The sequence below is a fragment of the Lupinus angustifolius genome, chromosome LG06, assembly GCF_001865875.1.
Source record: "Lupinus angustifolius cultivar Tanjil chromosome LG06, LupAngTanjil_v1.0, whole genome shotgun sequence".
Taxonomy (NCBI): domain Eukaryota; kingdom Viridiplantae; phylum Streptophyta; class Magnoliopsida; order Fabales; family Fabaceae; genus Lupinus; species Lupinus angustifolius.
This window is the reverse complement of record NC_032014.1, coordinates 21,554,144-21,577,015: the sequence shown is the minus strand read 5'-3', so window position 1 is coordinate 21,577,015 and position 22,872 is coordinate 21,554,144. Positions and strand designations below refer to the sequence as shown.

Below are 22,872 nucleotides of genomic sequence, written 5' to 3'. Positions count from 1 at the left end.
TCCTGACTAATTTTTATTTACTATAAGATATTCATTCCTGTAGGTCCAAAATAGGACTGGCTTTTGATACATTGTGCATCACTTTTTATATACATAGAGACCAAGTCCTACCCTACACCACTTAATATCATATTTCAAATATTGAATGTCATAACAAAGGTATCTGGGAATTCTTCCAAAGCCCAAAGTAAGAATAATCCCCACATGTATTGAGAGCTTACCATGCGAACTGCATTATAAAACAAAATGTTAAACAAAAAAAAAGAATACATTTCAAAAAATAAAAAAGGTGGCCTAGTGCATAAGCTTCCACCTAGTGGGGTTTGGGAAGGTCTATGCAATCTTTCTGTCGTAATCAAAGAATCTCTTTTCAGGATTTGGACCGATAACTTGTCACAAGTCAAATAACCTTACTATTATCTTGATTGTCATTGGGAAATTGAACTATGCCCATGGGCCTGGCCCATCTGTGGTTGTTGGGCGGATAAAAAAATTGTCAATTAGACCAAAATGCTCGCTTCACCAATGTGCTTTTTTTAACGGGTAGGACGAGCCGCTCACAGACATTATAATCTTAATTATTAAGTGTTATATTTTAATTTTCTATTAGATTTGAAGGATATGTAATATTAAATTGTTTAAACTATCACATTATAGTGTTATATGTAATTTAATAAAATATTATAGTGACATAAAATTTATTTTTTAATTTTATGTAATTTTTATTTTTTTAATTGTATAGCTATAGTCCACAAGCCCACTTTGCCTATACTTAGAGTGAATAAGACCCTTCTCAAAAAAACAAGTATGCTCATATATGCCCTAATTTAAGTCGATATCATACAAAGATAAACAGAACGACTCAAATTATCAATGCTAATGCTGAAACTCACCCTCTATGTTTCAGAAAACAATTAACTAGAATTGTACCCGTATGGAGCAGAGTTACTACTGCACTAAGTGTGCAATATATGGGTAGGTAGTATACTTACCAATTTCTTTTTCTTCTTCTTTTTCTCAATATAAGCAGAAAGTTCCTCTTGCTGGGAAAGTGAATCTTCCAAAGCCTATAAATCAGAAACATTAAGAAAAAACCTTTCATAATAAGGAGAGAGCATAGGTTTATAAAATAACATCACTAAAAATATGTGAAAATATGAGAGATGATCATATTTATAAAAAAAAACATTATTGTGTAAGAATGTTATAAATTCTTGAGTATCAATAAGATAAATGATATCAAAGAGAATGAAAAAAAATAAAAGCAAAAATCATGTGCATAATTAAACTTTATATTTCGAGAGGAGAAATGTGCAGCAGCTTAAGGTTTGAACTCAGATACTCACACTTTATGTCCCACATCTTTACCTATTGAGGTGCCTCTCGGCGCAACTATACAACAACAACAAGCCATTATCCTGCCAGGTAGGATTGGCTACATGGATCGAATAATCTATCTAGGCACAACTATATATATATTATTTACCTTCTTGGTTGCCATAAGCTCTTGCTCCAAAGCATCTGCTCTGGTTATAGCAGCATTCAACATTTCCTCCTTCTCTGGTGGCATAGAAGCATTCTGGTTCATGTGAACCATTTTCTCTTCCAACTCAGCCATGCGCTTCATGACAGTGACAAATTCTTGAGCAGAAATGGCAGGGTTTGTAGTCATTTGGTTAGAAGAAACTTGTTGGTCACCAGCATACACAGAATTGTTGGAGTAGAAGTTAGCATCAGTGAGCTTCTTTGGCATGTTTCTTGTCATTCTCACCATTGTCACTATTCCCATGACAAAGGCCATTACACCAGTGAAAATCTGGGAATTCACTTTCTCATGAATCTTGCATGAATCAGCCATGGTGTTGTAACTTTCTTCTCCAGCTACCATGAGTTTAACAAAAGTAATTCAGTTCATAAATGCCAAGGGAACACAAGGATAAGCCTTCATCTCACTCTTACGGTCTCTTTACGAGTCGAGTTTTAGAGTGGAAGAATGGAAAGGAAAGACGTCATAGTCATGAAACACACTTGTGATATAAAATACACTTGTGAGATGACTCTAAAACTTTCACTTTCTGTTCTTTACCCTCCAAAACTCAACTCGTAAATGGACCTTGAACTTCATATTCATGTTATATTTTATTTATGAATTAATTAGTTATTTATCGTCCTTCTAACACATTTACCAAATACTACCTAATAAATGAATATGTCTAACACCTCTAAGGAATGTTACATAATAGTTGAATTAGCTGCATAAGAAATGTCATAAACAGAAGGATGTGACCGCACGAAAACGATCACCTGTTTCTAACAGTGTCTTATTTCCTGTCCCAGACCAATCACATATTGTCACACGAATAAAAGCAAATTTAAAAAAAAAAGTATCAAAAAAAGTAACATTTTGATTGGCTTGAGACACCGGGACAAGTGATTTCCATATGTCACCACACATAGTTGAGTTGGCCTAGACTTCAAATGTTTAAGGAAGATATATTATACTATAGAACTAACAAAGAAATACATTTTTGTCCATGGTGTACCTTTTGATACTGCAAATTTGTCATTATCATCAACCTTTTTCCAAGCAGTTTTATCAGCTGCAGGGACAAAGTCCTCATAGTTGTAAGCTTTAGTAGCAGGAACCTGTAGGATTTATGTTCTTACAAAAGTTAGAACTAAGGTAACAAGGGACACTAAGATTTCAAAATACAAGAGTATTATTGTTGATGAAAATCACATAAGATAATATCAACAATATTATGCGTATCGACGTATCGGTTTAGGAAACACGAGGAGGCTATGAAGCATCGATACAAATGTATCATATCCTGTATTTTCAAGAATATGCGTATCGACGTATCGGATAAGTATCGTATCCGATAAACTAATCTTTTAGATAAACCGTATAATAAAGAAGTAATAGTAACATATTTTCATTGCTAACCCTATTAAGCATGGATAATACTAATGGATGGATAGTTGCATACCTCAGCAAAAACAGAAGACAATTGTGCAGTGAGATTTGCCTCTAAAGTGGAAGTTTGATTTCCCTGAGAATGCTTAAAGATTAGTTTCAAAGTTCACCAATACCAAAGGGAACTAAAATATAATACAAAAAATAGAGAAGACCACAACATTTATAGAGATTTTAATGAATGACCAATGTGTTTTTTAACAGAAGCAATGCCTTTGAATAAGCTATCTTACCTCAGAAGTTGTTTTCTCTTCTAGGACTTGAGGCTCACATTTCCTTGAGCATTTGTGCTCCCCATTTTGAACCATCTGCAAGTCCATTTATCAAATTCATAAGCTTCTGAATCCATCCATAAATGGAACACAAATTATCATATTAGATTATAATAGAACAACAAAGTGCTGGTCTAATAGTATAAGACTCTATTGGATCCCAGATAGACAAAAAAAAGAAGGTCAAATGTACGAATATTGGAAGCGACACTTGTTGGAAGGCCAATCATGTATCCCAAAAGGGCGAAAAAGATTAATTCATTCCCCATAGGGTGAGGACAATGTTTCAAATTGTGGACCGCATCAAGCGATGCGGCTGCAATATTACGGTTGCGGTGACTGCCGCAACCGCATCACACCGCAATTACGGTGTGACACTGAATCACAATGATGTGACTGCAATGCAACCGCATCGGACCCATTTGGTCACAACACAACCACATCAGGCTGCATCAGATGCATTGACATCAAAAATCACAAAATAATCCACATTGCAACGGCCGCAATCGCAGTAACCGCGACTGCAACCACAATTTTAAACACTGGGTGAAGAGATAGCCTTGGTTATACTAGATTATAATAAGAGAAACAAAAACAGATTGCAAGCCCACCCTAATTATTTCTGGATCCTTCCATGGGCCCTTATCAGAACGCATGCAGCCTCCATTATCAGCACAAGTGCAAGTACCTCCTAAAAACTCAGGCAACTCACTGTCAAAGCAGAAACAATAAATGTGAAGCTTGTCAAAAACCTTGAGCAAATGTTAAGAAAACATTTCAATACACAGAATGAACAACTATGGAGTAAAACAAGGATTGAGATTACTTGTGACACAAGAAAACAAGGTTACTCTAATATTGAATCAGTGATAATGAACTCACCTAGCATCAATTATTTCAAGCAATTTGCTTTGATATTTGTTGCTAAGAACCTGATAAATTACAAGTTCAATTAGGAAAGAAACATGTTTCTTGACAAAACAAAAAGATAGCATGTGGTCTATGTTCTAACATGGATTTTTGCTGTGGTCTTTGGATCAAGGAAGGATTTTATGGTGTTCCACAACATTCTGAATCCGGAACCTGCATTGATGATGAACATGCGATTCAAGGTCTGCAGTGAAGCAACCAGTTACATGACATTACAACTCTGTAATCCACAATATTTATTCACAACAAAAACTCGATTTTACGACGAAAAACATACTTCTGGGTAATTGTTTCCATCAATGTTCTGAAGGCGAGTGACAAGTTCCCTTGCATGTTTGTTGAAGTTCTTAAGTCCCTGTAACATGACAACAATACTATAACTTTTCAGCATCTTTTCCTCAATTTTTCTTCACTTTAGCATGTCACTTAGTAAATTTGTTTAAATAACTACTTCACTTATACATGTATGTGATTTCAGACAAAAAATTAAAACCTTGAAAGTAACTATTTATCATGCATACCACTCCCTGCACATCGAGGATGGTCGTGCTTTGATCGATGTGCTTCTTCGCAGCGATGGAACAAGCTGCAAACTTCAGATCGAATGTCCTTTCGAACTCTCTAACATGATATTTGACATAGCGATCCATGGTTGTAACTTGCATCAGCTTGGTAGCATCGACTTGACCCAATCTCTCAATGTAAACTGGTCGTCCATCCTTATCTACTCCATGATTTCCTTGAGGATAATATTGCAACACTTCTTCTAGTTCCTTGAATTCAAAGTCCTGGAATAAAGAAGAGATAAGCATATAAAAGTTGGTTTCGATGCCTTCTCTTTCACTTTCTTATCCGAAAAACTCAACTCGCAAGCAGACCTTAAAACCATCGAAAAATTGTTGGTGTAAAGTAAATACCTCTATGATGGTGTCAGCACCAAATTCCTTCCTCCACTGGAGCATGTCAGACCACATTTGCTTGGATTTCTCAATGTCAAATTTTCTGGCCTTGAGGAATCTGAATAACAAAACATAAGAATAGAGAGGGAAATGTTTCAAGTTCTAACTCATCCATTAATGGAAAAATAATAGAAAATCAGAATTGCTTTTGCTAGATTTCCAATAATGTGTTAGAATTGTTATTTACATTGGTTGATGATTGATAAATAAATACTTATCCTACAACTACTTCTAACAAATTCAGGATAAATTCTTTCCAGGTTTTTATCTATGTAACATTACTTATATGCTGAAATATAAACTATTTCTAACAAAACGAATTGCAATTATAGTCGCAATATCATAGTTTATTCTTGTTGGAAAATTTAGAACCAATTTCCCTCCTCTCCTTTGTGCGATGCAAAATAGGCACTTGTGAAAGCGGCAAGTGGATAAAGAAAATAAATCCATAATTATATAACAACCCGAATTGCAGCCGCAATAGCTATAAAGTTTTAATAATTATTTTTAGAAGGTAGTAAATGCAACTTATCCACAATTGGGACAACAGCCATATAATTTAAATTGTGGTTTGCAGTCACAATTGCGGCTGCAATGCTTTGATTTTGGTAAGTCTCGACCCAAACACCATCTAGTAGAACTAAGGCTTATTATTATAACTTCGTTATGGGCCAATGAATCACGATTTCCGCAATTTTCCACTACCGCAATTTAAAACCATGTTAAGCCGATCACGAAAAGTGAAATGACCTGAGCAACATATGATAATCATCATGCTTTTCGGGGAGTAGCTCATCCAAAACAAGTGCCTGACGGAACTCATCAACAGCCTTCAACTCCTCAGCATCATGGATATCCTCAATTTCGACAGACATGACCTTGCTGCTGCTTCTTCTGCTCCTTCTCGTTATCGAATTCCTTAGACTCATTGCCTTCTTTTTAAAAGAACCGACGTGGTCGGTCTTCTCGAGAGCTGCAATGTAACAACCACAAACATATCGTACATTAAACAATCAACTTGTAAGGCCTTACTAGATCTTTATATAGACCAAAATCTTAAAATTAAAGTTTGATTAATGAGAGCGACATTTAGTTAGCCGAAAAAATATCGGAAATGAAACCTGTCTTGGGGGACATAGGTCCAGACATGTTGGTTAGTTTTGTTGATATGTTGTGTTGGGTATTCAGGAGAATTAAGCACTGCCACTCATCATAAGATGGCGGAATAACAACAGCACTCCTAAATGCCCTGCCATGCATAAAATATTTCTTCATATTATTAGTAATTCATTAAACTTCAACAATGATGTGTACCCAAATGAAGTGCATAGCACACATATTGTACAGCGTAAATATATTTAAGATAATGTTTGGGACAAATAATATCGACACTGTTTTAAATCGTGATTGCAGTTGCGGCCTTTAGGATTAAATAAATATTTCTAAATTTGATGCGATTCGATGTGACGTAATATATTTTGATGCTGTTTAACGTAGTTGTGATACAAATTGTGGTTTAGTATAATCATACTATAATTATGGTATGATAAAATTGTGGGGCATTGCAACTGCAATATTGCGGCCAAATCACTGTGTATCATAATCGGTGAAAGTTTTTGTAATTTACTTCAAAACACAAAATACAGACTACCTCATTTTCACTTATTCAAATAAATAAAACATTGTTACAAATAATATGAAGAAACGTGTTATAAAATCATTTGCCAAGTTTATAAAACATACAAGTTTGCATTACCGAATTTTTTTTTAAATACAAAAGCTCTTCAAAAAAGTAGAATTATAAGAAATAAAAACAGAATTGTAACAAAAAGAGAAATGAAGGTAATGGAATAACCTCTTAAAAGCGAAGAGAATCTAAGAAAGAAAAAGAGAATAAGAGAGAAGAGTTATTATAAGAAGATGGTTTATCCTGAAAATAGGTTTATTGTTTAAGAAACAGTGAGGACCATTGACAAAAATGGATTAAGAGTTTTCTAAATTGAGAAGAATGATAATAATAGGCACAAAATGAAAGAAACAAGTTGTTGGGCGAAACTTAAGGCTATTCCATTCATACTAAAGTTTCTCTTCCATGTTTCATGCTAATTATTGTTACTGTTTTTTTTACAACATGGTCTCGAATAGAGTGTGTGAAACTAATCTAAGATTTCTCTTGAGCCATTTATTAAAGGTAAAATGTTTTTATACACAAATATTCGTATTTGGATTGAGTGTAATTAGGTTGTTAAAATTAAGTTTGTGATAAGGGTGGTAAACAAATTAAAGTAGCCGATTTCCTAGAAATTCTGTTAACTCGTTTTAAAATGAGAAGAACATTAAATTTTGTCCTGTGCCCACTTAAATTTTTGTCCCATTTTATCATCTCTAATATTAATTAATCTTTTGTCTTTTTTTCAAGTTTCCAATATACCAAAAAAAAAAAAGTGAGTTTTGAATGAAGAACATCAATAACATAGAATAAAAAATATACAAGTGTCATTGGCTTAAATAAGATGTTTTATTGTTTCAAATTATAGAACTACATAACCAAATCACTCCCCATTTGATCATAGACCACATGACCTTAACCAAATTGAACTAATTACTTAACTCTAATTTAAACTATAGAAAATGTTTCAACTCTAATTCAATTATCACTTTTCTTTTCATCATTAGCATCAACTTCATCAACACATTCTCCTTTGTCCTCATCATTTTTCTTCTTCTTTATCTTTGGACTCTTGTTCCTGATTTTCTTTCTTTCTTCTAAGAAAATCTACTAGCTCTTTTAGAGTGGTTTCCATGTCACAACTCTTCAAAAGTTGCTCAGCCACTTCAGCTGGAGTTACATGTGTTTTCTGAAGTTCCTCCTCAATCTCTTGAAAAAGAGAGTGTTCGGTAATATCAAGGTAGTTTTTGACAAGATGCCTAAAAACACAAGAGGTGCAATAAGACATGTGAATATGAACATCCATGCGACCTGGTCGAAGCAATGCTGGATCAAGCTTTTGTTTATGGTTTGTTGTGAATACTATAATCCTTTCATCACCACAACTTGACCATAACCCATCGATGAAATTCAGTAGTCCTGATAGAGTCACCTATATTTACAGCAAAATATAATAATAAGATAGAACTATAATGTATTCTATCATAATGATGAAACTCATGATAGAGTCACCAATTCTTTATATTAAGTCAAATTTGTGAGAAAATAAAATTTTTGATACCTATATAAAATAATTTTAAAGTTTACTTTGATATAATTAAGGAAATCTTCTTGAACTAATTGTTTTTGGATTATGTGACTGACAAATTTTTGATTTTTTAAGCCTTTACATTATTAAACCAATTATTTGTCAATATTTTTTGGGATTTTTTAAAGAAAAGTAATGATATATTTTGGATGCCAAGAATATATCATTTTCAGTATTACTCAATGACTTCCCTCAGCTCTGTTTTTTTTTTCATGAACTGACTTGTTGTATGATTATTTATATAAAATAATAATTATTATTAACAATGTTGAAATGATTGAAATCCCACGTAGAAGGTAATAAGTGCATGACAGAGAATAAACAAACAATAAATTGTTCCTCTAGTCATAAAAAATGTTGTGACCCTCCATGTGTTCCATAAATTTTAAAAAATCAAAACAAATAAGAAAATATGCTTTTGAATGTTTTTCCTACAAAATCATAAATCAATTATCACTTAACAATTTAATTTAATTTTTAATGATTACAAATCATAAAAAAAAAGATAGTATAAAATGAAGCAAGTAATGAACAAATATACCTAAAATTATATCATGAATCATATCTCTTCCAATCACATTATTGATACATAATACAAAAAATTACATGTCACTTTAACTTTTTTTAGCAACTCAATTTTCATCAAAATTTAATGGAATGAGACAGAGTTAAAGGAGATGATTTTGACACACATATAAGTAAAGGATGGAGATCACTTATCCACAATGATATCGTATTCCATGTTCCAAACCAATCATATATTAACACGTAGTTTGGAAAATAGAGTGAGATATAGACAGATGATCTTTAAACAGAATAAGCAATGAGAGAGACTATAACCTGATTATTATTTTTGTCCTTAGTTGTTTCTTCTTGTGATGTAGCATTCCTATGATGGAACTGAATAGTGCAATCAATGTCCTCAACAACTAAAATGGACCTATTATTCATCCCAATAAACAACTTTCTCAAATCAGAATTAGAACGCAACGCTCCCAACTCCAAATCATATATATCAAAACGCAAATAATTCGCCATTGCAGCTATAAGACTAGATTTCCCAGTTCCTGGTGGTCCATATAACAAGTACCCTCTTTTCCATGCTTTCCCAACTTTCCTATAATACTCTTTTCTCTTCACAAATCTCTTCAAATCTTCCAACACAAACTCCTTCACCTTTGTGTCCAATGCCACTGTTTCAAACGTTGATGGGTGGTCCAAGGTTGTCCCTACCCATGCATCATTTGGGTAATATTTCTTGTATTCATCTTCCAACATGAATATCTTCAATGCCCTTCTTTCTTGCTTCAATGAATTTGCTTCGTTGATAATGAAAGGTAGGTATGTGTTTAACACCATGTCTTTGTGCTTTTTGTGGAAAGTTAGTTCGAAAGAACGAACCTCGACGCGGACTTCACGTGGGTTGAAGAAGTTTTGAGACTCTACTTGATGGGATATGAGAATCCAGTTGAACTTTATGTCGTTGAAAATGTCGGTTATGGTTTGGCCTTGATCTAGGGTTAGGGTAAAGTTTTTTTCTGTGTCGGGTTTAGTTACTTTGACTCGTTGTGTTGAGAGGGGGACTTTGTTGCCGAGGTAGATTTCTGCGGCTTCGTAGATTTCGTTGTTGTCGAGGCCTTTGAACTCGTCAAAAACCATCGTAGTTTTGGAGGAGCAAGAAGAGAAAAGGCGGCGTATTCCATTCGTGAAAAGGTTGTGGAATTCGTCAGGGAGTAAGTCATTGGTTATTGAGTGGACTAGCACTACGGTGGCCATGACCGAGCCAACGGTTGAGAGGACGGTTTTAGCAATGGCTACCTTGGACTCAGTGGTGGAGGAAGAAAAGAAGGACATGTTTGTGTTGTGGAGGAAGTGAGGTTTGTGAAATGAAGTAGTATTAGTGTATAATGAAATATATATATACAAAGTTTGCATAAACAACTTCTTCAATCTATGCTAATTTCCTGCCAATTATTCCTAATTCTAAATAAGTACAAAATATACTAAGAGAAAGTCTTACTATATCTTAATTAATTCTAAATAGAATCCCATTGATCTCATTATGTGTTAAAAGTATGTAAGGACATTAGTTCACTGGTGTAAGGTTTTACTGGATCCACAAGTTCGAGAGTTCAATTCTTGAGATTTACACTTGTTGTGAATGACAACCACGAACCCTAAAAGAATTAGTTTCTTATCCAAAAATGTAATACTATTGATATTATCAAAAAAATTATGTCTCAAAATTTTGAAAAAATAGAGTGAGTTACACTCACACCCCCTGATTATACATATATATTACACTGATTACCTGTAACAGATATAAGTGTAATTTCTTAAACAAAAATAGTGACGTGTGTAATTAAGTCAAATAAAATATGGTATATTGTGAAGACAAATCCAAATAGTATAAACTTGGTGTATATTCATTATTTTTTATTCGTTACAAACTGCATGAATAAGTCTAAGCATGTGTTTAAATTACTCTCATACTATGTTATAACTAAGCAAAATAAATAATAAACATTGACTCTTGTACTATTTGGATTTGTCTTCACGATATATCATATTTTGTTTGACTTAATTACACCCGTCACTATTTTTTATTTAAGAAATTATACTTATCTATCTTATAGAGGTTGTCAGTGTAATGTATATATATAATTATGAGTGATTTGTATAGGTTTTAAAAATGTTTGGGTAATTTGTGTAATTTCACTATAACTTAAGGGTATTAGTGTTATTTACTCCAAAAAAAAATAACATATCACTTTAATTTTTTTCCATTATTCAATTGTTTTAATAAATATCAAAATTTTATTAGATTTGGAACATGATTTTGAGAAATGATCTACATTCTTTAATATTAGTTTTTACTATTGAAATTTCTCTACAAGTGCTTTCTTGAGAAGCTTCTTCTAAAATTTCCCCCATCAATAAGTTCTTAGAAATTCTGAATATTCATTATCTTATTAGTATGCAGCAAAGACAAAACTGAAAAGTAAGCCACGTAAAGGAAACCTCGCCTCTTTTGGTACAAAAGTGAGCGTTGGGGAAGGGGATCACCTTTACCTATTGATGTCCCATTTCATGTCCAAAATCAATTATATATTAATATATGGATAAAATAAAAAATTTAAAAGCAAAAAATAATAAAATAGAGCATACTAATTGGCTTGGAACATGGAGTAAAACTCGATTTGGGACATGTGATCTCTATACTTAGGTTGGGGTGAGCATGGGTGAGGTTGAGACTTGTTAAGACTTATCTTTACCTGATCTTAAATGTTGGTCGAGTCATTTAGTGAACCTGAACTCGACCCTAGACCCGAAGCTAACCCGACCATAAACATCGATCAGATCAACCATTAAACTCAAACCTGATCCTATACTCGATTAAATATAATGCATATTACTTTTAGTTAAAGTCTTCTCAATAATATATATATATATATTAATCATGTATATATGATGAAAATGTGGAGAATCAATGATATTTTCTTCCAAAAAATGACATTAGTCTATATATATTTGAATAGAGACACATACAAACATGATGAGTGAGTAACAATGGGACGGGACGAGTCATGTTTGGTCCATACTCGACCTTAAATATTGACCGGGTCTAATCTTTGAACCCGAACTTGGCCCTAGTCCTAAAGATACTCGTCCCTATTCAGATCCAATCACGATCATGTCGTACTGAATGAACGGGTAAGGCCGGATCCTGCTCAACCCTAGGTCTAGGAGAGCATATATTTGGTGTTGTAAAAATATCAAACTTCCTTTGATTTTGAATTTTTCTAAATTTAAAATATAATAATTAATTATTTTTCTGATTAATTACACAATATAATACATAACTAATATATTTTTTGAGATAATAAATGTTGTCCTAAGTTTTAGTCATGTTTTCATATGATACTACCAACAAAGATCAGGTCCCAAATCATGTATCATATGTCAATAAAAATATGTTATGTTAATCAAATTTTTAATCTTTTATTATTATTATTATTATTATTATTATAAGATAAGATTTAAACATTAAATCTCTATTCAGGTTACTACTTCATCATTGTTTAAGTATTTTGGTTTGACTCTTATTGTGGGATGGAATAACAGAAGTAGCATCGGAAAGTTGTCTGAAATTTTACTGGATCCAAGATTATTTAAACTATTAATTAGATATTATTCAATTAAATATACATAAGTATTTTTAAAATGAATTGGTTATATGTGTTTTAATTGATTTATCTTGTACCAGAGTATTATTGTTGATGGAAAATCACATAAGATAAGATCAACAATATGCATATTTTGATTTCAGAAGGACCACACATTCATAAGGAATGGAGTACAGAAGGTTGTGAGTTCGAGTCCCACCATCAACAAAAAAAGAAGTTATAAAGTGATTAGATGGTAGGGTGTAGGAGGTTGAGGATGAAGTCTTACCCACAACAAAATACTAACATACTAACAACTAATAAACTAACGATTTATTTTATCTGTCTCTCTTTCATATCAATTTGACAAATAATGGAATGTGATTGTAATATAAGATGAGTATAAAATTTATGCATGTAAAGATTTATACACATGTGCTCCATCATCTATCGTTAATTTAGATTATTTTTTTTGAAAAGTCAATAACAATTAAATATCAATTGTGAATGATGCAATGACAGTGTATAAAACTCATACATTGTCAGTACATACATCTTTTTCTCATATAAGATTCATTTGATTCTCAGAACAATTAAAAAATTAAGGTTTCTATTTTTAAGACCCAAAAAAAATATATCCTTACCAAAAAGTAAGAGATATTCTCAGTAATATTTAAAAATATTAACATCCAAAGATCTTTTTTCGGCAAGATATTTATTTTTAATAATTTTGTAATTTTGTTGAAAAGTGGTAGAGAATATCTTAATTACCCTAAGAAGTGATAGTTTTTTGGGGTACAAAAATAGAACCTTAAGTTTCTTCTAAAATCATGTTCATCAATATTTTATTTGTCTCATGAAATTATACTATAAACAAGAAGGAGGAAGATGATAATAAAGGTTTGAATGAAGAAGAAGAAGACTCCAAATGAGTCATTATTTGGAGAAGAAGAAAAAATTGCTTTGAAGAGAGAGTGATTATTGTAGTGATACAAATTCACTTTTCTATGTTCCATTTCCATTTTCCACCATTGCCGTGTGCCATAAATAATCTCTAAATCAGAAATTCAAACATTCCCACCAATACAACCCACGGTTTTACAAAACCATTTGCCCGTTTTGGTTTCTCCAAACCGTGTATACCAACCACATGGTACCCCACACCCTCCCATTTTGTTAAGAAGGAATTCATCTTTTTGTCCTAAAAAAAATATACATTTTATGTATTAGATGATATAATTGGTTGGAAAAAAATATAAATTAAAATTTTGATAATAAAATATTTTTATGATCAATTATAAAGTGATACATTTTATGGGACATAACATGTGCTATTTGTAACGCCTCGAAAATTACTCTAACAACATTGCCAAAAAATGAGTAAATTGTTTTTGAATAATATAATATGAACTTATTTTCTTTATATTCGATTCATTTTCGGGACATCACGTTAAGTAATCTAAATTGCAGAAAAGACAACAATTGTTACTTAATGGTAATCAAAAGTCACTTAACATATCGTGGAATAATTCTTTATTGAAAATAACGGAAAATGTTTGTACGAAAAGCAAAGCAGAATCAAGTCTTGTCTAAACTGAATATATACAAAGTAGACCGATTTATTTAACACATTAAAAAATGAGTTTAAAATCTGTGCATTGATAGTGTAAAGTTTTTTACACTGTCAGCATATCATCTATCATTGATTTGTATTACTTTTGTTTGAGAGTCAATGATAGTTAATAAATCAATGGTGGATGATTAACTGACAGTGTAAAAACATTTACACTGTCAGTGTATACATATTAAATCCTTAAAAAAATACCCTACACAGATTCCCTCTTCAAAAGCAAAATAGAAATGAAAATGACTACTAGTGACTAGCTCGAGTGTTAGCGGGTGTTCTAGGACACTCGCTAGAGTCCTCCTCCGTCTCAGAATCGGAGGAAAAGTCTACCACCTCAATGGAGTCTTCTATACAGACTAACTCCACCTAGCTCTCCTCTTCGGCTTCCAGTTCCTGCTCTTCAGCCTCCATCTCCTCTTCCGGGTCATTGGACGAACCCTGCAACCTACTTCTCGCTCCCACATCTACCTGAAGATCGGACATCGTCCGTCGAGCAGCTCTCCTCCATGGCGGGGAATTGAGCACGTCGTTCTAACTCCTCTTAGAGTAGATGGCCCTGTAGTAGTGGGTCCGTGAGGAATCGCAGACTGAATGATGTGAGGGGAAGCGCATCGTAGAGCCATCACAAACCATCTCCAGCTCTAAGGCACAAGGGCCTGTGTAGCTGTATCAGTGCCCGTCACTACTCCATGTCCCCTCCTGGGATATCGAGAATCGGTAGCTCCGAATCCTCGTGGTACGGTCCATCTGAACTAGAACGTGAACCGAAAACAAGCAGAAAGAAAAGGGAGTAAGACATCTAATGAATATTATTCATTGACAGCATGAAATTACACAGAATATTACATCCAGATAGACACACATAATATACACAATATATTCCGCATACATAAATGCAAATGATGAATGATATTATATCTCAAACTATGAGAATTAATATCCATGAATTCAATGTATGAATGTTATATTTATTTCATCTATCCTTATACCAATATCCTCCCAATAAACTATTCAAAAATAACCGAGAGTATAGGTTCCATAACAAGCCCATTTGAACGCACCAAAAATATTATTCGCAAGGATATATGATCGATCTGTTAAGGACATTGTCGTATTAAACACTTTCTGGGCATCCCTCTCATCGATCCTGAATGCAAAGAGGGGTTGTTAGAGATCGTCTAGTATGCGCTATGAGAACTATCCAATCCAACATAACACCTCATCCATGAATACAAAGGACTCGTCTCACCTAGACTCACCCTCAAAACTTTGCTGACGAATTACCACCATCGTCGTCCCTCTCAACATCGCGGGGCTCGTTTGTCTCGGTAAATTTTCTCTCTCCACTACTTCATTATTCATAATGAGTATGCACACTAACCGAAGTTAGTTGATTAAATCTTTTAATCAGTCTTTTATATCGATCGGCCAGTATAATGGTTTCAAGAATGTTCCTTTCATAAAAAACTTATCTTTATTGAGTTATTATTCTTTGCTCGCCATCTCGGCTTTGTTGGAATAAATTCCAACATTGGTATAATGGTTTCATGAATGTTCATTTAATCAAAAACTTAGTTTCATTGAATTATTAACAATTTCATATCATCTCGGCTTTGTTGGAATAAATTCCAACACCAGTATAATGGTATGATTTTTTAACAATTTAACACAAGTGATAATGAGTAATATTTATTTTGTTTTTCTTTACTAACTGAACTACTTCATTATGGAAGGTTTGTAAAAAGCAAATAAATAAAACAATAATGTTAGAAATTAACTGTACCATTTATTTCGAAGGTTGATATAAAGAATAAAGAATAAAGTAATAAATAAATGTTAATTGCGGAAATGTAAATGACAAAAAATAAAAGTTAGTTACGGAAAGTAAATGACAGAAAATAAAAGTTAGTAGTTAGATCAGTCATTATAACTGTGTATTTTTCCTTTTCACAAAGATACAATTTATGAATTAAATTGCACTTTGATTCAAGGTTTCTTTCTTTGTCAACAAATAAAATTTATAAGTTAACACTTTACTATTTTACATTTGCATCTCTTTCAAGATTCAATTGTAGTATAGTATAGGGTTATGTCGAACCACAAGGAATTGCCTAATACAACATTATTATAAACATGTTATATTAGTAATAAAATTTGAACATATTTTTGGTTTTATTTTGTTTATGGACTTTGAATAAGTAAAAATAAATAAAAAACTATTATGCACAAATTCTTGAGGAGAAAATTTAGTTTGAATGATGAAAATATTTCTTAACATGTTTCCATGATAAATGTTTATAAAAGTTATGTGTAATACCTTGGTTATTCCAAACATGAGTTCATAAAATTTCCCTCAGTCCCCCGGCGAGAAAAATTGATTTTCAAACCTTGCAAAATACACTAATCAATAGAAAATTGTCACTCGACGAAATAAGTTGTCACGCCTTATTTCAGCCTCCATAAATATTCATTAGCCTTGATTACAAGTTGCTTAAAATAGATGCTGTGATTTGACAAATGAACTAAGGTGTATTTCTACTTTTTAGTTCATTTGTCAAGACTTTAAAAAAGAAGCATTTTGGATCTTGAAATCAAGTTTTAGGTGATCAAGCTAAAACCGTATTAAGCACTTTCTAAATAATTGAAATTTCCAAAGTAATAACTTAAACATGATTCAGTATAATAAAACAAGAAATTACAAGAAATATTAGTGAGCCAAAATTCAACTAAAATTTAGGAGCATTAGCCATCTTAATCTAAGGATTTAAGATACTTTACCATGCATAAATGATATTGCAAAATGTATTTTTACATTTCATTTGATTACTCCTTCTCCTCTTGAATTAAGGAGAAACTACAAAATAAACTTACCTAAACTACTTTGGAGAAGAAATCCTCCAAGAAATTACAAAGAAGAAAGTTTAGAAGATGAGAGAATTTCGGATTCTAGAGAGAAGTGGAATGTGGAGTATGTGTTAATGAAAAATGTGAATGCCTTAAGTGCCATGAGGTGCCTCCTATTTATAGGAGTTTTCCACCACCGTGAAGCTCCTCTCTTCCACTGCCAAGCTGCTGACCAAACCCTTCAGCATGGGTTTGGTCACTTGGCCAAGCAGCTTAGTCACCTGCTTCGGGCTGACTCACCCAAGATATCGTGGGCTACTTGCCCAACTATTGTGAGTTACCTCTGAACATGCTATGATGGCTACTTGGAGTGAGGTCATGCATGTGTCACGGTTGCTTGGTGGCTAAGTGAAATTGACCAAGTTATTGGGTGAATATCGCCAAGCTCCTATGTGGCACCGCTAAGCTGTCTGCTTGAGCAGATTTAGCTGTGCTGATGGTGATGTGGCTTGGTTCTTGCTGATCTGGCCAGGTGTGTGGTTCCAAGCTGGGCGATCAAGGTGCTCCACAAAGGTGTCTGCTTGAGCATGTTGGTGTGTGCTAGGCTTGTGTTCTGACCGTGCCAGGTTGGGTCTGACCGTGCTAGGTTGGTGTCCAGGTCAGCTAGGCGTGGCTTGGTCCAAGCTAAGCTGCTTAGTGAGCAGCTTCAAGTTGACTCCATATTTTTCAACATAGGCCAAGTCTTGTTGAGTCATGTTTAAGGCTAAGCACATAGCTTGCCACATCAAGCTTAAGCATGTCAAGTGTGAAATTTTGATGAGTCAAGCTTATGTGTTGAGCATTTTAGCCTATTTTGAGCACTTTGTATGCCTTTGATAAATTCTTCTCCTTTCTACTTAAATCCTACAAAATATAGTACAAAAGAAATATACAAAGAATACAAGATTGTGATATGTTATCCAAAAAGTGTTGAATTAAGTTGGTTTTCTCAATTTTGCCAATGATAAGTGCCATAAAAAGTGTATGAAATTTAGGATTTTTGGCACTTATCAACTCCCCCCAACTTAAGACTTTGTCCTCAAACAAATGGTAGGGTACACCCGAAATCAAAATTTGGCTAATTTTTAAGATATGATTGTCATGACTTCAAATTTGCTTAAGCATGATAAAAAAATATTTTTAATGAGATTTTTCATGATTTGTGAATTTTTTTACACATAATGCTTCAAACATGGAATGTATGCTTTTGTTTATTAAAAAATATGCAAAAATTTACCTAAGCAAATATTTTTCAATCAAAAAATGTTTTTGCACACATGTTCAAAATTGGAACTTTAAAGGGTAAGTGTTTCACTCAATTTTTCAACCATTTGATTGTAGTAATTTGAACTTGTTCTTTGTCTCACCTTTTCTCTTAAATTGCATAATCAATCAAGGATCACTAAGGTCTTATTTTTTGTTGGAATGAGGTTTGGTTTGGACAATCATGGTTTTTCTAGATAATGAAGTTAAGTTCAAGTAAAAAGAGTGCATTTTGTAAAATTTTCCCAATGAAGCACTTCACTCTACTTTTTTCCATAATTTTCCTTTCCGACCTCTTAGCTTTTGAACTTTGACTTCTTTTTGGCTTTTCTTTGTATTTCTCATTCTCTTTTTGTTTTTCACTTTCTTTTACAACTTTTTTGTTGTTTTTATAAAGATATTAAGAAAAAATCTCCCTATTCTTTTTAAGAAGCTTAGAAGCCAAGTCCACCATTTTGTCCCCCAACTTGATTCTTTCAAACACCATTTTTAAAAATTAGTGCTCTCTTTGAACATTGTTTTCATTTTCGGTTTTATGGGATAATTTGAAAAAATGTTTTACTTTGTTTGGCTCAAAGAGGCTTATCAAAGGATAATCCTAATTTTTGGTTAGACTTTTTGGCCATTTGATTCAACTACAGAAATAACATGCCTTGATCACTTGCTATCAATTTTATGCAATTAAGAGATTTAAAGACTCAAACAAGAGTAATTAAACAAATCAAATGATGATTTAACTTTCATCCTCACGTGTTTGGCTCACTCCCTCACTTGGTTTGGATTTACACTTTTGATTTAAAAAATGTTTGCAAAGATTATGTTACACAAATTTAAATTCTATTTTCAAAAAAATTTCAAGTTATGACATTATGTGATGTTTTCACAAAAAGTTTAGCATATATATCATTTTGCTCAATAAAAGCTTAAGTCAAGATATTCTTAGCAATTTCTAATCATGCAATCATGCCACAATTTTTTCATTTAGCCACTTTGATTTTAGTTTTGATTTTTTTTTTGAGTTTTAAGGACAATCAAATTACTTTTTAAATAACTATACAATCTTATATACACTATTAACTTTCTTTAAAAAATTTCATATGCATTAAACCATGTTCCTCCTCTTTAAATGATGGTTTGTCCTCAAGCTAATGGAAAAATTAGTTTCAAGGAGATATTTGATGTGTATGATTTTTTTAAAGAATGACATATTACCTCTAAGCACAAATTTAATTAAACACAAAACATAACATAAATTAAAAATAAATTTAAAAACTAACCAACTACTGGGATGCCTCCCAGCAAGCGCTCATTTAACGTCAATTGCTTGACGCCTGTTTTTAGCCCGCATAGGTTTTAGTTTTGTTCTACATTGATGACAAATAACCCATCATCAAGATATGGATTTAACCTCTATCCCTTGATTATCCCAGTTCTTCTAGACTCAACATCTTCAAGCTCAATTGTCCCATATTCTTTTACATTTTTAATTACAAATGGTCCTGACCATTTTGATATGAATTTTCTGGGAAGCAATTTGAATATTGAATTGAAAAGAAACACCTTTTGTCCTTTGGAAAAGTTTTTCAATTGAATTTTGGAGTCATGGTACTTCTTCGTTTTTTCTTTGTAAATTTTGGAAGATTCGTAGGACTAGAACCTCATTTCTTCGAGTTGATGTAATTGATTATTTCTTTTTGTGCCTGCATTATTTAAATCAAAATTTAAAAATTTAAGTGCCCAATAGGCTTTATGCTCCAACTCAACTGGTAAATGACAAGCTTTGCCATAAACTAGTTGGTATGGAGTTTGACCTATTGGTGATTGAAAAGTAGTTTGATAAGCCCATAGTGTGTCATCCAACTTTTGTGACCAATCTTTTCTTGACGAAGAGACGGTTTTTTCCAAAATTCTTTTTAGTTCGCGGTTAGATACTTCAGCTTGCCCATTTGTTTGTGGGTGATAAGGTGATGCTACCTTATGTTTAACACCATAAAATTCCAAAAAATTTCGTAATTGGAATTTATAAAATGAGAACCACCATCACTTACTTATAAGTACTCATGGTGTCCCAAAACGGCAAAAAATATTGTTTTTCGAAAATTTTGTAATTGTTTTGCAATATGCTTTTGGAGTTGCTATTGCTTCTACCCACTTAGAAATATAGTCAACTGCCACCAAGATGTATTCATTTGAGTAAGATGGTGGGAAAGGTCCCATGAAATCAATGCCTCAGTAGTCAAAAATTTCAATTTCTAAAATTGTTTGAAGGTGCATTTCATTTCTTTTCCCAACTTCGCCAGTTCTTTGGCAAGCACTACATTTTGAACAAATTTTCGAGCATCTTGAAATAGGATAGGCAAGAAAAAACGAGATTGGAGAACTTTAGCAGCAGTTCATTCTCCATTATAGTGCCCCCCATATGTTGAACCATGGCAATGCCGTAATATTTTTTGGGCTTCATTAGAATCAATACATCTTCTTAGAATGCTATCAATCCCTTCTTTGAACAAATACGGTTCATCCCAAACATAATGGTTAACTTCTTTGAGAAATTTTTTTCATTGCTCATAGTTAAGATTTTCAGGAATAATTCCTGATGCTTTGTAATTTGCAATATCAGCAAACCATGATCGTTCTGCCAAAAGAAATAGTTTTTCATGTGAAAATTCCTCGACTATTTTCTTTTCTTCGTTCATGACTTCTTTGTTGATTAATCGTGACAAATGATCTGCCACTTGATTTTCTTTTCCACTTTTGTCACGAATTTCTAAGTCAAATTCCTATAAAAGTAGCACCCATCGAATTAACTGTGGTTTGGAATCGGGTTTCTTTAGAAGATATTTGATTGCGGCATGGTCAGTGTAAACAATAATTTTAGCCCCAATCAAATAACTTTTAAACTTTTCCAAAGAAATACTATGGCTAGTAACTCTTTTTCAGTGGTTGCATAATTAACTTGTGCTTCATTTAAAATCTTACTAGCATAGTGTATTGCGTGAAAAACCCGTTCCTTTTTCTGCCCCAGAAATCAACCAACTGCATAATCACGTGCGTCACATATTAATTCAAAAGGTAGATTCCAGTTTGGTGTAGTTATGATATGGGTAGTTACCAAGCTATATTTTAATTTATTGAATGCTTCTAAACAAGAATCATCAAAATTAAAAACATAATCTTTAAGAGGTAAATTGCAAAGGGGCTTAACTATTTTTGAGAAGTCTTTGATAAATCTTCGATAGAACCCAACGTGTCCTAGAAAACTCGTTATTCTTTTGACGTTAGTTGGTGGAGGCAACTTTTCTATCACTTCTATCTTTGCTTTATCGACTCTCATTCCTTTTGCTGAAATTTTGTGCCCTAATACAATCCCTCCTGTTACCATGAAATTATATTTTTCTCAATTAAGTACCAAGTTTGTTTGCGCGCATCTTTCCTGTACTGTCTCCAGATTTTTCAGGCATAATTCAAATGAATCCCCATATACTGAAGAATCATCCATGAAGACCTCGATGCATTTTCCACAAAGTTGATGAAAATAGCAAGCATGCATCTTTGAAAAGTAGCAGGAGCATTACATAGTGCAAACAAAATTTTCCGATAAGCATATACACCGAAAGGACAAGTAAATGCTGTCTTTTCTTGGTCTAATGGATCAACAACAATTTGGTTGTAACCCGAGTATCCATCTAGGAAACAATAGATGTAACACCGCAAATTTTACGATTTCGAATTATAAGATTTTATTAATATTTTTATTAATTATATATTCGAAAATGAATTTCTGGGCAATTTCGATAAAGAATTAGACGAAACTCTAGTTGAGTTTTAGTCTTGTAATTTTATTTACTATTTTGTGGTAAATTTTGGTAATTTTCGGAGACAGTCGGTTCTGAACCACTGTCGGGGCCGAAATCCATCCGGTACGGCTCCAAAAGTGGTTTTTGAGTTCCGTAACTCAGAATCGAATTCCGATCGCACCGTTGGCTTCGTAATTTCAGTTCGAGTCAATATAGATCCTGAATACACCTGTCCATACCTATTTTCTAAATATTTTTCACTCGGAATGCCGAAATCCGAAATTCTAATCGGATATTACGATCGGGCGATTTATAATATCCGATCAAGTATTAGCCGATAATACTCGAGCATGTTTATCGCACATATCCGCGAAGTGGTCGTTTCGCATTGGGATGCGAGATTTACCTTTCCATAAAGCAAACCTCACATCACTCAATCTCACTATTAGCCACCCTAGGAGATCTTCATGATTGCCTAGGAGGGCCTCTCCCCTAAAGCACTCTTCACTCCACACTTCTCACACACTCTCTCATTTCCAAATTTTCAAGAGAAGGTAAAACCCTCTCTTCATCTTTTTCTCTCATTTCTCCTTTATTCTTCCATCTTCAAACCTTGATCTCTCAACATTCAACCAATGGATGTTGATGAGATTTAAGTATGTTGTTCATGAGTATGTCAAGAACATATTCAACCGTTGAAATTTTCTAAAACGCTTTCTAACTCATTTTCTCCTCAAAACC

General features: G+C 33.1%; 2 protein-coding genes across 4 annotated transcripts; both read right to left on the bottom strand.

The window, feature by feature from the left end:
• LOC109350159 (phosphatidylinositol/phosphatidylcholine transfer protein SFH12-like) lies at positions 1 to 6,421 on the bottom strand. 3 transcript variants are annotated; one of them, XM_019591319.1, is made up of 14 exons: positions 6,260 to 6,421; positions 5,889 to 6,111; positions 5,097 to 5,196; positions 4,701 to 4,967; positions 4,457 to 4,534; positions 4,262 to 4,363; positions 4,132 to 4,181; positions 3,861 to 3,960; positions 3,211 to 3,285; positions 2,991 to 3,053; positions 2,544 to 2,646; positions 1,487 to 1,890; positions 993 to 1,067; positions 1 to 229 (listed from the first exon to the last, which is right to left on the bottom strand). In XM_019591319.1, exons 1-14 carry the CDS (start codon positions 6,411 to 6,413, stop codon positions 218 to 220), a joined length of 1,806 nt encoding a protein of 601 aa, XP_019446864.1. In that variant the 5' UTR covers positions 6,414 to 6,421; the 3' UTR covers positions 1 to 217. The 3 variants fall into 3 exon arrangements, with proteins under 3 accessions (XP_019446864.1, XP_019446862.1, XP_019446863.1); XM_019591317.1 differs by lacking the exon at positions 1 to 229 and having other exon boundaries at positions 942 to 1,067; XM_019591318.1 differs by lacking the exon at positions 1 to 229 and having other exon boundaries at positions 942 to 1,067; positions 1,487 to 1,881.
• On the bottom strand, positions 7,700 to 10,271 carry LOC109350917 (protein HYPER-SENSITIVITY-RELATED 4-like). Its single transcript, XM_019592225.1, has 2 exons — positions 9,236 to 10,271; positions 7,700 to 8,239 (listed from the first exon to the last, which is right to left on the bottom strand). The coding sequence occupies exons 1-2, from the start codon at positions 10,247 to 10,249 to the stop codon at positions 7,850 to 7,852; spliced, it is 1,404 nt and encodes a 467-aa protein (XP_019447770.1). The 5' UTR covers positions 10,250 to 10,271; the 3' UTR covers positions 7,700 to 7,849.